The sequence below is a fragment of the Carcharhinus amblyrhynchos genome, chromosome 18, assembly GCF_965287045.1.
Source record: "Carcharhinus amblyrhynchos chromosome 18, sCarAmb.v2.hapA, whole genome shotgun sequence".
Taxonomy (NCBI): Eukaryota; Metazoa; Chordata; class Chondrichthyes; order Carcharhiniformes; family Carcharhinidae; genus Carcharhinus; species Carcharhinus amblyrhynchos.
The window spans coordinates 47,289,474-47,306,491 of NC_137341.1; the positions used below are offsets into that span (position 1 = coordinate 47,289,474).

Consider the following 17,018-nt stretch of genomic DNA (forward strand, 5'->3'; position numbering starts at 1 on the left):
AGCTCATGTTTTAATTGCCCTGCATTTTAACAAAGCTGTTGAATTATATAATCCTTCCTGTTCTCAAGGCTGTACTTTGCTTTTGTGTTGTAATGCTCCACATCATTATATCCCATATGTTATCATTAACCATATCTAGCTAATTGGAAACTTGCAATCCTCACTTAATAGATACAGTTATTGAGCATGTGTTCTCAATGTCCCTATTCACGCCTGTCTGAATTGTGCTGGTTGTTAAACTGTTAGGACAAAAATCAATGTGAGTTTCTTTTTGGTTATGTGATTTATTACTTAAAGTTTACTTATTAGTGTCACAAATAGGCTTACATTAACACTGCAATGAAGTTACTGTGAAAATCCCCTAGTCATCACACTTTGGCACCTGTTCGGCTACACTGAGGGAGAAGTTAGCATGGACAGTGCACCTAACCAAAAGCATGTCTTTTGGACTGTGGGAGGAAACTGGAGCACCCAGAGGAAACCCACAAAGACACGGGAGAACATACAGACTCTGCACATATAGTGACCCAAGACAGGAATCGAACCCGGGGTCCTTGGTGCTAACTGAAAGGTGTTTAATGCTAATGTAATAATGCTAAATAAACTAATGCATGTGAAAGGCCTTAAACTTGTATTGAGTTTACTGGCAGCAATGATTCCTGCACTCCTATGTACTTGGGAGTCTTGGACAACCTACAACAGGCACCTCAAAACTCTGGAGTGTCACCAGCAGTGCCTTTGCAAGATCCTCGAAATCCAGTGACGAGAAATATAGTCCAGTGGCAGTGCTCTCTCCAAAGCCAACTAGCCCAGCATTGAGGTGCTAATCACTCAGTCAGCTTCTCTGGGTAAGATATGTTGCTTGTATGCTTTGCACCAGACTCCCAAAGTAATTGCTCTACTCGGAATCCTATTGTGGCAGGAGACCCACAGGATGTCAGTGGAAATGCTTCAGAGATGTTGTCAAAGCATCCCTCAAGAGGTCAAACATATATTCTTGACATATGGGTGACCATGGCATGTGACTAGCCCAAATGGATAAGGCTCACATAAGAAGGCACTGAACGCATTGAAAGACTTTATTGGGATTGCACAGAGGCATCTGAGGGAGAGCACGAACCTCTCCTCAGCCCATCCACCAATGCCACGAGCATCACCTAGCTTGTGCGTGGCCAGATCTCGCGTTGGACTGATCAGCCACCTCAGAACCCATCGAACTGGACTGAAAGCAACTAATCCTTAATTCTAAAGGATTACCTAAGAAGGAGGGAGATTGCATAACTGTATGTGAGCCAAATTTCCTTTAGTGCATATGGCTAAAATGGTGACGTAGCATCCACACGTGTAGGCAATCAACCATTTCTGTTGGACATCATTGCTATACAAGGCATTTCTGGTAAATTTGAGGAATCATTTTCTTTGAAATACTAGCTCAGTTAAATTGATTTGATTCCAAAGCGCTGCTGCCTCAGCACCAGAGACCTGGGTTCGATTCCCGGTTTGGGTCACTATCTGTGTGGCTTTTGCACGTTCTCCCTGTGCCTGCGTGGGTTTCCTCTGGGAGCTCCGTTTTCAAAGAACAAAGAAAATTACAGCACAGGTACAGGCCCTTTGGCCCTCCAAGCCTGCACTGACCATACCTTCCAACTGAACTAAAATTCTATACCCTTCCGGAAACCATATCCCACAATCCAAAGACGTGCGGGTTAGGCAGTTTGGCCGTGCCAAATTGCCCCTTAGTGTCAGGGGCACTAGCTACGGTAAATACAGGGGGTCATGGGAATAGGATATTGTGGTCAGTGCAGATTCAATGGACCAAATGGCCTCCTGCACTGTAGGATTTTATGACCTTACTTATCCCTAAGTTCTTGATTACGTCGAGGGACTTCACATAGATTAGTTTAAAATGCGTATTCCTCATTAGATATTTTTTAAAAATGAAATGAATCAGATTTGAAAATAACAAGGTTTAGATTAAAGAATGGTACTTTTTGGGCATCATTGCCATGCAATCTTAATAGACGATAAGTTATTTTCTTATCTGCTGTGTGCATTCATTTTGGGAAAGTGGCTCTAAACTCTTGTGTTGTAATATTTTTGAAGCAAATAAACTGAAATTCTTCACAGTGGGTTTTGTCTCAGAGCCATGACAATAACATCTATTTTGGAGAGTGGCACCCTGTCCTCTTCACTACTGACTGCTGCAAGGTTTCACCTTCCTTCCTGTTTGGTGAGAAGTATCACCAGTTGTTTCCTGAATAATTGATGTGTGGTGCGATTATACCTGCATTGGGCTTGTTGGGCTTATAACCTACTTTCTCTTTCCTGTAAAGAGCACCAGACTTGCTGGTATTGCTGTTTTACCAGTAAACTACACGAGATAAAACCAAGACTGATACGGATGCACAATTACCGTACACAAGTAGAATTGGTTACTGTACACCACGAGTGCAAATTTCGGCTAGCTACAATGGTCATCTTGTTGCATAAGATTAGCAACTATTTTGTGTGATCCTTTTACTTGACAGAAAATTGCACCTAGCCCTTTTCTCTGATTCTTGAATAGTTTTGTCTAGCTTGTGTTTAAATTACATTACCAGTGAGCTGGAAGATTGTTTTCAACCAGTCAGCAGCTGGTGTATTTTGTCTCGCTGTATGTTAGGATGGTCCTACACACATGTATTTGGAGAGTTTGGGCCTACTGGATTAAAAAAAGCCGTTTACCAACTTGCACAAAATGGTTTAATGTGCTGAGGAGGAGAATCCAAATCACTGAATACAAGGGTGGCATGGTGGCACAGTGGTTAGCACTGCTGCCTCACAGCTCCAGGGACCTGGGTTTGATTCCCAGCTTGAATCACTGTCTCTGTGGAGTTTGCATATTCTCCCTGTGTCTCCATAGCTTCCCCCTCGATGATCTGGCGTCCTTCCACTCCAAAAATGTGCGGGTTGGTGTATTGGTCATACTGAATTGTCCCTTAGTGTCCCGGGATGTATAGGTTAGAGGGATTAGCAGGGTAAATATGTGGGGTTACGGGGATAGAGCCTAGGTGGGATTGTTGTCAGTGAAGACTTGATAGGCCAAATGGCCTCCTGCTCTGTAGGGTTTTTATAATTTCTATGATTTTACTCTTTGCAAAATTCTGTTTCCATTAAAAGGAAAAGATCCTTTTTGGAAGCCAGAACAAGACCTTGGCATTTGTGATGCTGAATAAAACTCTTGAGATCGGAACCAGCATGAAGCTTCTGACTCTCTTTTGCTAACAGACTACTTAACTCTGGCTGAAAACTATAAAGTTTACCAAGAATACAATGCTGAAGCATCAACAATGCTATATCAGAATTACTTAAATTTCAATATTTGTATTGAATTGTACACTTTCTGATCGCGTCCTTTGCAGGTATTAGGTGAGCATTCCTCAGCACACGGTTGGATGGAGTCCATTTATATTTGATTTTGAGCCATTATTACAATTTTTCTAGTTTTGATAAACCACAATGGATAAATGCATATGAACAGGTGTGTGAAGTGATGATTTTATATCATCCTACTAATTGTCTGATGTTTCTAACCATTATAACATCATTACCATTACTCATTCAGTGTTGTGAGACACTGTCTCCAGAATTGAAATAGCTTAAGGTCTAGTACTGAGTGCCCTACTGAGGCTATTGCTGAAGCCTTTTTCCTTCTTCCTTGGTTGTAGCTTTTGCTTCAGGGACCTTAACCCCCGTGTCAAAATGAAATGTGGGTAAGAAGCCCACACTGCATGGGAAAGAGTCACTCAATAATATTCTCTGCAGGGTGGATAATTTAATGATCATAGGGCAGGCTGCAGGTTAAACAGAGGCCTTTCACTTTCATAGGAGCTGCAGACTGCATCAGAAGGTCGGTAAGGGCGCTTCAAAATAGAGGTGTCCTCTCTTAATTTCAATTTCAATTTTTAAAATGGCTTTCACAGCCACGCCATCACTTTGGGAGGGAGAGCTCTTCCTGAGGGCAGTGTGGGGTTCCTGCAGCATCCAGGCAAGCAGGATAGGCCCCTTTCAGGTCTGAAATGTTACTCGCCAGCCTGCTGCTGGGAGGCCACCTTCAGGCTGCCTGCAGTCGCCTGGAAGCTGACTGAAAAATAACTCCTTCAGCCATTAACTACCTGCCAAGTCCAATTGGCTCACCTCTGTCCCCTTCCCATCCCATCTCCAGGGGTGGGATGGGGGAGAGTAACTGGCATGCAGATTAGCAGTGTTGTTTTTAACACCAGCCCACCTCTGATCCTGGCCCTTGCAGTACCTAAAAATCAAGCTCTTCTTCACTAAGTTTGGGGTAATTTAAGCAGTAACCTAAAGTAAAGCGCATTAACACTGCAGTGAAGTTACTGTGAAAATCTCCTGGTTGCCACACTCAGGTGCCTGTTTGGGTACACTGGCTGTACTAAATTTTCCCTCAATGTGCCTAACTAGCATGTCTTTCGGAGTGCGAGGGGAAACCAGAGAACCCGGAGGAAACCCGACATGGAGAGAACATGCAAACTTCACATGGACAGTGACCCCAGCCGGGAATGGAACCCAGGTCGCTGGCGCTGTGAGGCAGCAGTGCTAACCATTGTGCCACCGTGCAGCCTTTGCTACTGTTTCCCTTTTCCCAAATCCCATTTACTGCATTCGCGTCATTTCCACATTTAATCAATGCTGTCTTATTTGGAGATTATTCTTCTTTCTAAAAGGAAATACAGTCTGCAGGTGGAGTGGAATATCATACTTCTGACCCATGAGGAAGGGTTTTGCATTGTTGGGAACTGTGTATGAGAGAAATGATTACTAGTTACCATGCATCTAAACTGTTGCATCGGATCTACCAATGTTTGATGATGCCATGTTTTAAATAAAGGCAGCACATTGCATTCAAGTTTTCATAGATCATATCTTGACTGCAAAATTCATGAGATAATTTGGAGTTTTTTGTTTTAAGACTCACTTGTTCCACATCTAGTTGAATAGGTTGTGGCAGGATGTGGTTTTACATCTGTGAGCATCCACACATTAAGTTCGTGATCTCAGTCCTGGTGTTGAGGTTAGGTGCTGAGCAGAGGCCAGGTGCTCCCCCACAGGAAAATGGGACAGTTAGTCACTCAGAGACACCTCTGTGCTCTTCCAGTTATGAGGTGATATTTGAATAACCTGGTAGCAGTCTTTCTATCTGACCCTTTGATATGTTGATACAGTGTAAATGGAGTAAGTTTATATGAGAAGTGTGTGAAATTAATTACTTTACGCTGGATAGGTGAGCATGTGTTTGCATACTTGGTTTCCAAGGTGCCCCTTCCAGCAGATTGTCACCCCCAAGCCTTTCACTTTTTCCTTGTCACTTGTATGATGGATTGGGGACTGGTTGGCTTAGTTGGCTGGATGGCTAGTTAGTGATGCCAACAGCACGGGTTCAATTCCTGTACTGGCTGTGGTTATCCACGAAGGCCCTGCTTTCTCTACCTTGCCTGAGGTGTGATGACCTTCAGGTTAAATCACCACCAGTCAGCGCACTCTCTCAAAAAAACAGGGGAAAGCAGCCTATGGTCATCTAGGGCTTTGACGACTTTCCTATGATGGATGTTTGGGTACAGTGGGATAAAAGATGAAGGTATGTCAGTCTTGCAGGTATCACAACTGACCAATTCCCAGCCTTAGTCCAAGCTCCTGATTTAGCTCCTTGTGCTTAAACAGACAGGTCTGCTGTGAGGCTGCCTTTCCCACATTGCTTTCCCTGATTGACTGCTAAACGTAACTACTGGAGCACATTACGTCAACTGGATATGTGTGATTAATAATGCATACTATAAACCTGGAAATTGTTGGTAAACTGAGTTGTAAGGAAATCCTTGGAAGGAAGCTAACAAATGTTGGAATTTTCCCTTCCTGAAAGAGTTTGGCAAGCTGCCATATGTTTGTTATCGGTCAGTGAATGTGGCAATCTGGCAGCTTTTGCCATTACTGTAATAGTCTGATTTGCCTATTTATCTTTAGGGGTTTTTATTTTGCAAAACTGGAAGTTAAAATTTTACTGTAATCAGGATCTGATCTTCAATGAGTTACTGTAAGCATTAGTAACTCTGAGGAAGAGCGAAATAATTCTGGTCATTGAATTCATTGTGATGTGGCAACACGAAAGGAAGGAATCAAATAGTTTGGAGGATGAATTTGTGTGCAGTTGATAGGGTGATGTTTTCAAATTGGAAGTCATTGGCAGAAAGCCACAGAAGTGTATGCGGCTTTTTTTCCTCCTTTCCACAATTAATTAAAATATCAAAAAAGAACTACATCTTTCAGGAAAAAACCATGTCAGATGGCCGAATGTTTTGTAAATGTGATCAATTTTAAAAGGAAGAACTTGCTTATTAAAGACCCCACAAACTGCAATGATGAGCTAATGTGTATTTGATAGTTGTGTAGTGATGGGACAAGGCACTGGTCAAAGCACATGCTCTTTCTTGAATAGTACCATGTGATCTTTGTTATCAATCGGAAACACCAGAACAAGCCATTAGGCAATTTTTATAAGAACATAAGAAATAGGAGCAGGAGTAGGCCATCTAGCCCTTCGAGCCTGCCCCGCCATTCAGTAAGATCATGGCTGATCTGTTGTGGCTCAGTTCCACTTTCCCGCCCTCTCCCCATAACCCTTAATCCCCTCTCTTATCAAGAACCCATCAACCCGCTTCTTAAAAATATTTAGCGAGGCAGCCTCCACCACTTCAACGGGCAGAGAATTCCAGAGATTCACCACCCTTTGAGTGAAGAAGTTCCTCCTCAACTCCGTTCTAAACCGCCTCCCCTTTATCTTGAGGCTGTGCCCCCTAGTCCTCCTGTCTTTTTTGAGCGGGAAGAGTCTCTCCACCTCTATCCTATCCATCCCATTCATCATCTTATACGTCTCAATGAGATCTCCCCTCATTCTTCTAAACTCTAACGAGTACAAGCCTAGTTTATTCAGCCTCTCCTCATAGCTCAATCCCCTCAACTCCGGTATCAGCCTAGTAAACTTCCTCTGCACTCCCTCCAGGGCCAAAATATCCTTGCGCAGGTGCGGCGCCCAAAACTGCACACACTACTCCAGCTGCGGCCTCACCAATGCCCTATATAGCTGCAGCAAGACCTCCCTACTTTTATATTCAATCCCCCTCGCTATGAAGGCCAGCATCCCATTCGCCATATCATGTGAATAACCTCTGAAAATACAGCACTGCTGAGTGCCAATCTTGATTTGCATACTGAAGTCGTAGTCATAGAGGTTTACAGCATAGGAATAGGCCCTTTGGCCCAACTTGTCCATGCTGCCCTTTTTTTCTTAAACCCCTAAGCTGGTCTTAATTGCCTGCATTAGGCCCATATTCCTCTAAACCCATCTTACCCATGTAACTGTAACATGTTACCCGTATAACCATGTAAGCCCTGTTGAGGCTTGAGCCCCCCTAATTTTCTCATCCATTTGACAGTGGTACCAACTGAGCGACAGTTATAATTAATCTTCTATAGCAACTGATGCTCAGGTAAAACAGAGATTGATTTCTCTCAACAGCAATAGCTAGTATTTGTATTACAGCTTTAACACAGTAAAACATCGCAAACTGATTAACAGGAGTGATATCAAACAAAATTAGGGCGATTTTTAGGGTAGATGACCAAACATTTGGTGGAAATGTTTTAAAGTGTGACACAAACAGGCAAAGAGAGATAGTGAGGCTGGCAATGTATAGGGAGGGAATTCCAGTCCTTAAGGCCCAGGCAACTGAAGGCACAGCTGCCAATGGTGGAATAATTCAAATTGGTGATGTGCTCAAATTGGAGAAGCGCAAATATCTTGGGTGTTTGTAGGAGTTGAGAAGGCGACCCAAATGGGGAGGAGAGAAGCATGGAGAAGTATAAAAGCAAAAATGGTCATTTTAAAACCAAGGCATTTTAAGCAGGAGCCAGTTCACATCAGTGAGCGCGGGCAATGGTCGAATAGGAATTGGTGCACATCGTTACGTGGCAGCATAGATTTGAGTAAGCTGAAAGTTTACAGAAGGTGAAGATTGGAGGCTGCTCTGGAGTAGCCAAATCTAAAGTTAATAAAAGCATGAATAGGATTTTCTTCAGCAGATGAGTCGAGATGGATGGAGTTGGGTGAATTAACAGAGATGGGAATGGGCATTCTAAGTGATAGTGCAGATATGACACAAAGATTGTGGCCGGTTTGGTTCAGTTTAGGACAGTTGCCTGGGCAGCAATCAGTTGCTGGGGAGTGGAGTTTGTGCTGGGGACTCAACAAAACGGCATCAGTCTTCCAAATACATAGTTTGAGGAAGTTTCTGCATATTCAGTACTAGATATTGGACGAGCAGTCTGATCATTTAGAAACTATGGAAATATCAAGAGAGGTGTTGATGTGATAGATCTGATGTCATCAGCATACATGTGAAACTGACACCGTTCTTGGATGATATTGCCAAGAGGCAGAACGTAGATTATATTTTCTTTATGATAAATAATTTATTATAAAGTATTGTATACTCATAAAAACTGAAAATGCATGACACATGACAAGCACAACAGGTCTGTGGAGATAGCAACAGAGTTGCCATTTCGAGTCCAATGACAGTAGAACTGAAGGGGGTAGAAATGTAATAAATTAAGTAGCTGGAAAGGGAGTGAAAGGGGTGGCAGAATAGAAGGGCAGGGATAAGTCAGACCTAAGAAGGGATTGACAAAGCTATTGTGGACACAATACAAAGGGAGTGTTAATGGTAGCATTAAGGACTGAAGAAGTGCTGATAGTGGTATGATAGCAAAATGTGTTAATAGGAGAACAAACGTTAGTGCTCAGTGAAAGCAAAACTGAAGCACAAGTGACAGATGGCTGTGAAGGGGAGGCGGGAGGTGTTGGCATTGGGACAAACCAATGAAAAAAATGGGGTCAAGATGGAGGGAAAAGTTCACAATCTAAAAAGTTATTGGACTCAACATTGAGTCCAAAAGGATGTAATGAGCCTTTTTCCCGTGGGGAATTATTTGAAAACCAGACATTGTTGTAGGAGGGAACTTTATTGTCTGAGTCGTTGTCGAGTGATTTTAACCTGCTTAAAAAATGCTTGCTGGGACTGGACCAGAAGAAGCAATGTTAAGAGGTTTGTAAATGGCATGCTGTAGTAGGTTATCTTAAGAATATATTCGTCCACTGACTGTCCACAAAGAAAACAATAAATCAATTTGAATAATTGGACATTTTTTAAATGGTCAAGGCATCTACAGGCTTTTTATTCAATTGTGGAGCATGGGCATCACTGACTGGCCAATATTTTTTGTCCATCCCTAGAAGGTTAGATGCCCAAAATACAGTTTGGTCTTGGTCCCAAGGGTGCCACAATTTGAGTTAGGTGTATGGAAAATGCTTTATACGTTGAGTAAAAGACCTTAATTATACAAAGTTTTATGTTTGAAGATTTTGATTTTTTTTTGTGGAGTTTGAGTTGTGACGTTAGCAGGTGATTTAAATGTGATACTGCCAACCCTTTTTATGCTCTGAGCTATTACGCAGCCTATGTGATAACTCTTGTGTCTATATAATACTTTGTTCATGGGAATCCAAGTTTAGTCTCTGAAATGTCTGAAAATTGCTTTTCACGTCCGATAGCATTTTAAAAGTTACATTATTCATTGCACTGTCATGCTTCATTTTGTTCTGGGATGGTTTCTCAGCGCTCCATATTACATTCAGCAGATGCCCATTGAACAGTTGTGAATCATAAATATTGATAACCAGTCTGTGCCCTCTAAATCCACTTAGAATGACTTGTGCATTGCACAGTCCAACACGCTGTTGTGCATATGCTTTTTTTTTCAAAGGACACAGTCCATCCATCAAGTGTGCCATCCTCAGTGTAAAATCAGAACAAATGTGTGCTGGTCGTCTTGGATTATATCCTGGATGAATCATCACACCGATGCACATTAGTTTTCTGACGTTTGACATGTTTGCAGGATGACATACAAGCAGTTATAGGATGGGCAGGCAATTAACGTAGAACATAGAACACTGCAGCACAAACAGGCCCTTCGGCCCACAAGTCGCGCTGATCATATCCCTACCTACCAGGCCCAGCTACAACACTCAATCCCATTAAATCCCATGGACTCATCCAGAAGTCTCTTAAAAGACCCCAACGAATTCGCCTCCACCACCACTGGCATGCGATTCCACTCACCCACCACCCTCTGAGTGAAAAACTTACCCCTGACATCTCCTCTGTACCTACTCCCCGGCACCTTAAGCCTGTGTCCTCTTGTAGCGACCATTTCGGCCTTGGGAAATAAGAACATAAGAACGTAAGAAATAGGAGCAGGAGTAGGCCATCTAGCCCTTCGAGCCTGCCCCGCCATTCAATAAGATCATGGCTGATCTGTCGCTGCTCAGTTCCACTTTCCCGCCCTCTCCCCATAACCCTTAATCCCCTCTCTTATCAAAAACCCATCAACCCGCGTCTTAAAAATATTTAGCGAGGCAGCCTCCACCACTTCAACGGGCAGAGAATTCCAGAGATTCACCACCCTTTGAGTGAAGAAGTTCCTCCTCAACTCCGTTCTAAACCGCCCCCCTTTTATCTTGAGGCTGTGCCCCCTAGTCCTACTGTCTTTTTTGAGCGGGAAGAGTCTTTCCACCTCTATCCTATCCATCCCATTCATCATCTTATACGTCTCAATGAGATCTCCCCCTCATTCTTCTAAACTCTAACGAGTACAAGCCCAGTTTATTCAGCCTCTCCTCATAGCTCAACCCCCTCAACTCCGGCATCAGCCTAGTAAACCTCCTCTGCACTCCCTCCAAGGCCAAAATATCTTTGCGCAGGTGCGGCGCCCAAAACTGCACACAGTACTCCAGCTGCGGCCTCACCAATGCCCTATACAGCTGCAGCAAGACCTCCCTACTTTTATATTCAATCCCCCTCACTATGAAGGCCAGCATCCCATTCGCTTTCCTGACCACCTGCTGCACCTGCAAGCTGGGTTTTTGCGACTCATGCACAAGGACCCCGAGGTCCCTCTGCACCGTCGCCTGCTGCAGTTTTTCGCCCCGTAAGTAATAGTCCTTCCTACCATTCTTCCTACCAAAGTGGACCACCTCACACTTGCCAACATTAAATTCCATTTGCCATTTCCTGGCCCATTCGCCCAGCCTATCTAGATCCTTCTGTAGACTCTCCACACCCTCCGCACAATTTGCCGTTCCCCCAATCTTGGTGTCATCAGCAAATTTCGACACTCTACACTCGGTTCCCTCCTCCAGATCATCTATATAAATGGTAAAAAAGCTGAGGCCCCAGCACCGACCCCTGGGGCGCTCCACTAGTCACCATCCGCCAATCCGAATAGCACCCGTTGACCCTATAATAGCCTCTGAGAATCCACCCGATCTATACCCCTCAACATCTTAAACCTCTATCAGGTCACCTCTCATCCTTTGTTATAGAACAAAGATGGAATATTGTCCATTGCTTACCAAGATTCGAGGTTTAAGTGTTAAATTTATTTATTAATGTCACAAGTAGGCTTCCATTAACACTGCAATGAAGTTGCTGTGAAAATCCCCTAGTCTGGCTCCTGTTCGAGTACACTGGGGGAGAATTTAAACACAGCCAATGCACCCAACCAGCGCATCTTTCATACTGAGGGGGGAAACCAGAGCACCTGGAGGAAAACCATGCAAACATGAGAGGAATGAGCAGACTCCACACAGACAGTAACTTAAGCTGGGAATTTAATCCGGATCCCTGGTGCTATGAGGTAGCAGTGCTAATCACTGTGCTACCATAGTAGTTTCAAAGGTTTCAAGTTTTAGTGTCACAAGTAGGCTTACATTAACACTGCGCCACACTTTGGCACCTGTTTGGGTACACTGAGGGAGAATTTAGCATGGCCAGTGCACCTGACTAGCACATCTTGTGGACTGTGGGAGGAAACTGAAGCACCCGGAGGAAACCCACGCAGACACAGGGAGAACGTGCAGACGCAGCATAGACAGTCACCCAAACAGGTCCCTGGCACTGTGAGGCAGCAGTCCTAATAACAGTAAAGCCTAAAAATTACTGTTGCCGCTGCTGGTGCATGAGCACTAAGTGCATTCATGTGACAATTTTCTTTCCTCTAATGAAAATTCTCAGCTATTTATTTTGAGGGGTGGCACAGTGGTTAGCACTACTGCTTCACAGTGCCAGGGACCTAGGTTCTATTCTTGGCTTAGGTCACTGTCTGTGTGGAGTTTGCATGTTCTCCCCATGTCTGCATGGGTTTCGTCTGGGTGCTCTGGTTTTCTCCCACATTCTGGAAGACATGATGGTTAGGTGCATTGACACAAACAGGTGCCGGAGTGTGGCAGCTAGTGGAATTTCACAGTAATTTCATTGCAGTGTTAATGTAAGCCTACTTGTGACCAGTAAATAAACTTTTACTTTTACTTTTTTCCTTTACTTTGTTGTTGGTTTTGTTAAAAAGCAAACAAAGGAATATTGTACAGACTTGCCAGCCATTCATCTGCTAATATCACCAAGAGTCATTAATAGGCTTAATTTGAGTTTTAGAATTTAAATATCATTTTGTGCCTAAATATCATTTTGTGCCTAAATATCAATTAGTGGTATGGTGAAAGTATCTCTGTTGCAATACACAGTTTTAAAAAAACACTTGATCGATATGGATGGCTGATTTGTTTTACTTGGCATTTGAGAATTTTTTTTGGTTTTGTTTTACAAACATTCAAAATTTCAAATTTACTTTTGCTAGATGTCTGCAAGCATCCGATGTTTCACGAAACCTGTGGAAACATTGGAGAGATCTCTCGAGATTAGTCGTCACAAGGGAAAAAAGAAAGTGCAGAAAAGGCCAAACTATAAAAATGTGGGTGAGGAAGACGAAGAGGAAAAGGGGATAGAAGAGAAGGAAGATGACACCGAAAAGCTGAAAGGTACAGAGTCTAATACAAAGGGCATCAAGACAAGTGGGGAGACTGAAGGTGAGTGTAGCACTACCTATATAAGACTGGTACTTCCCCTCACTTTCCTACAATCCAGTGATTGTTATCCTCTCGAACAAAGATATTGAACAATGTTCAGAACCAAATTATTTTGAGAGTTTTTAAAATTGGAGGAGGGTGAACACTTCCTGTCAAGCCTGAACTGAAAAACAGAAAATGTTGGAAATACTGTGCAGGGCGGGTAGCTTCCAGTTGTGACAAAGAAAGACAACTTCAGGAAGTGTCCACAGTAATCACATGTATGTGTGATATACTTTTACCTTCCTTCAGCGATGTAAACTCTTTAAAATACTTTGGCTAAATTCACCTTTTAAAGTACAGCAGAAATACTCCAAGCAGATTATTGAAAACTGTAAACTCGATCAGCTAACATTTGTGGGGTTTTTTTACATATACTTTGATGGGCTAGTACCAACATCAAAGTAAATTGATAAAAGTCATCAGTGTCAAAATGTAACACGTAATTAAGTGTTTAACAGATTTTCTGCTGTTCTTTTGAAGGGAATCCATATTCTATTATAAATTATGCTTTGTTCCTTTATTTACAATGGCACTAACGTGCATTGATGCTGGAGCAGACTGATGCTGGAGCAGACTAATGCTGTGCTAATAAAATCTTGCCCCAGTTGCTGCATTGTTTTATCCAAAAGTGCGCACACTTGCAGAAAAAAACGCATGAACAAAATCTTCAAGTTACAGCTAGAAAGCAAGTTTGTAGGAACAGTATTGTATTTTTTTGAATAGGAAAACCTCTCTAATGTTCAGATGGTTTTCTTTATTATCAATTACATTTCAAATATATACTTTGATGATGATTTTTTCATGGAATACTCCATATTTCCAGGAGAACAATCCAGTTTGTTTAATCTCTCCTCATGACGTACACCCTCCATACCAGTTAACATCCTGGTAAACCTTTTCTGTACTCTTTCCAAAGTCTCCTCATCCTATTTTTACTACTATTTACTTGTTTGCTATTGATTTATCTTTTAAAGCCCCATTTCTTTTGCCTTTCGGGTTGCTGAGTACATCACTAATGATGGGGGGAGGTGGGGGAGACTTGAATGCCACATAAACATGGGACATGATGAGGATTTTGAAGCAAGTATCTTAATTTTTTTGTATTAGAAATGGAGGGCCTGAATAGCAAGATAATAAAGGAACGTAACTTGTTTTATGCTTAATTATTCTCTCCATTCTAAATATCCAAATTCATTTACTCCTGTTTCCTCTAATGCCAGCACTAAGATAAAATAACTGCATGATGAGCAGAGTGCATTTCTCAGCAGGTCAAACCATTGAGATTATGTAAACTGAACAAAGTCTCGCCTTTTGTTCCTTAAATGCAGTGTACCTGTTGTGATGGTTAGCATGTCTATTGTCAGCTTTGAAATACACTTAGGCCACATCAACACTTCATTATATTCACCATTCTACAGTACAGCATAGTGGCAGGTTTGAGCAGGGTGGGAGGAACCTTGAAAAGTGAGATCTGATACTTATAATCCAAATGCTCTTTTTTAAGTGGCTTTGGAGTTAACAATATGGGCACACAATCCATTAATTGATACATTATCCAAAGAGTTGATTCTTAAAAATAAGCTTTTGGGGGATTATTAATAAGGGTGTATGATTATTTAATTTGTTTCATTGAAGAATACATGTAGTTGTACAATTCTATTCCACTCTGACAAATTACAGGTCTGCAATTTCTTAGCATTTTAATAATCTGTTCTAATAACAGGCTTGCGCACTAACCAAATTTCTGCAATAATACATAAATAATGAATATGCAAAATTGATCCTTATGTTGATGTAGTATAACCTGGTTTAGACTGATGGCCAAAATTGCCATTATAGCTTATTGAGCAAAAATGTTATGCCTTTAATACAAACATTGGCCATAAGACGAGCTGTAATCTTGGCGGCTCTTTGCATATATTTTATAATATATTTCTATGATAATTGATTGAGTATTTTTCAGTTTCAATAGCCGTCAGTCAGAAACCCACTGTTTTTTTTCATTTGTAGATATAGGATTCGTTCTTGAATGCACAGCTTGTGAGCAGAAAACAAAACAAGATCAGTGACACTGATAAAATAGGAATTTGTCAGCAGTCTAAAGGTTAAGATAGACACGAAGAACAAAAACAGTTGCAAGATAAATAACTCGTTTCAGAAACTTGATCACTTCTAAGCAAGTACTTGGCACATCTGGCAGAAATGCACACAATCACTTTGCTAATTCAGTGATAAATTAGTTACTACCTGAAGAAATGTGCTCAACTGTTCATGTTGAAAACTTAGCAAATTCCGCTAACTGGGAGAATAGCACATAGTACCTCCTCACCATGAAAGACAGAGGGTCCATAGACATTTGGGATGCCAGAGGGAATCATATGTTGTACTTACAGATAACCCCCTCTCTTTTCCCTTGGCCACTGGATCGTCCTTTGCATTTTCCCTTGTGATACAGTGACCTTTGCTCAAGCAATCACTATGCAAAAGCATTCCATACTATAGCAGAGCTCTACATTAAGTAGGATCTTCTCACTCATTGTGACAGCTTGAAATTGATGGCCCCTGGTCACTGACTCCCCAAACAGGAAAGATCAATCTTAGAATCATAAACCCCTACAGTACGGGAAGAGGCCATTTGGCTCGTTGAGTCTGTACTGACTACAATCCCACCCAGCCCCTAGTTCCATAACCCCACACATTTTACTCTGCTAATTCCCCCAACACTAGGGTCAATTTAGCATGGAGGATCAACCTAACCCGCACATCTTTGGACTGTGGGAAGAAGTTGGAGCACCCAGAGAAATCCCATGCAGACATGGGGAGAACATGCAAACTCCACCCGGACAGTGACGCGAGGCCGGAATGGAACCTGGGTCCCTGGCGCTGAGATGCAGTGGTGCTAACCACAATACCGTTTCCTAAATACCATACAAAATCTTTCATAATTTAAGATTATCTCTCAAAAATGTTCAGTGGAAATAGACTAATGAAAGTAGGTCAAAATATGTATATTTTTAAAAAATCTCTTCCTTCCCCCACCTGCTGCTCAATTAAGCTAGGTGGAGAACTCAAGTTCTGTTCTACCACTCTGTCACTGGATGTTTTTGCCATCATGGGGTTGCCTTAATGTACTTGCAACAAGACAATCTGTGTTACTCTTTTTGAGTAGCTTCCTTTGTGTCTAACCCCCTATAAATATGTTTAAACCAGTAGTTTAAAGTCAGCAAGCTTTTTTGTGTTACGTATGAATTGCCCAGTCAAGTTTCCAAACCACTGATATGTTGAATCTATATTTGAGATCTTTAAATTGCTACCTAATTGTAGTTCAAATTTAGTTTGGTTTGCAACCAGGTTTTACTACATCTTTATTTTGTGTGTTAATACATTTTTCATCGATATACTAAAGTTTACTAAAGCTAATAATCTCATTTGCACGACTGTGATTCTTGGATTTTGAGGATAGTGAGGGAATTTCAGTCCAAATTTAGGTGATTGTGTTTGGGGGGAGGGGGGAGGGGAACAGTTGGATCATTTTCATCTTCAGCCTCTTCTCTGAAATTTGTTTCTGCATCTCAACAACTGTTGTCAATGGTAAGTGGGTGAAAGTGTTCTTTAAATTCTTAATTTTTCTTTTACCGTTTTATTTGGATCAAGATGGTCAAATGAATATGAAGGCACTGTTGATAAATTTTCAGTTATTTAATGGGCTCAGAACTATATTAACATTGTTTTAGTTTTCAAGCCGAAGGATATTTTGTTAGTAGCGGTGAACTTTTGATGGAAATGTCTTCTGACGCACCCATTTTGCTGCTATAGAGATCATGCAGAAAATGATTGGATAAAGATAATTAACTAGTTTTTGAGTTATTTCCACTAGGAGCCCCAATCTGTACCACCTGCTCTGTAATGGGCATCTAAGAGTTAAGCAAGCAATGCATAT

The 17,018-nt window shown here is 41.8% G+C and overlaps 1 protein-coding gene across 1 annotated transcript in view; it reads left to right on the forward strand.

The window, feature by feature from the left end:
• clec16a (C-type lectin domain containing 16A) overlaps positions 1-17,018 on the forward strand; it is a 246,720-nt gene that overhangs the window by 68,242 nt on the left and 161,460 nt on the right. The window contains exon 11 of the mRNA XM_080206958.1: positions 12,808-13,036. Within this exon, the coding sequence (XP_080063084.1) occupies positions 12,808-13,036 (229 nt within the window). The remainder of the gene's footprint in view (positions 1-12,807; positions 13,037-17,018) is intronic.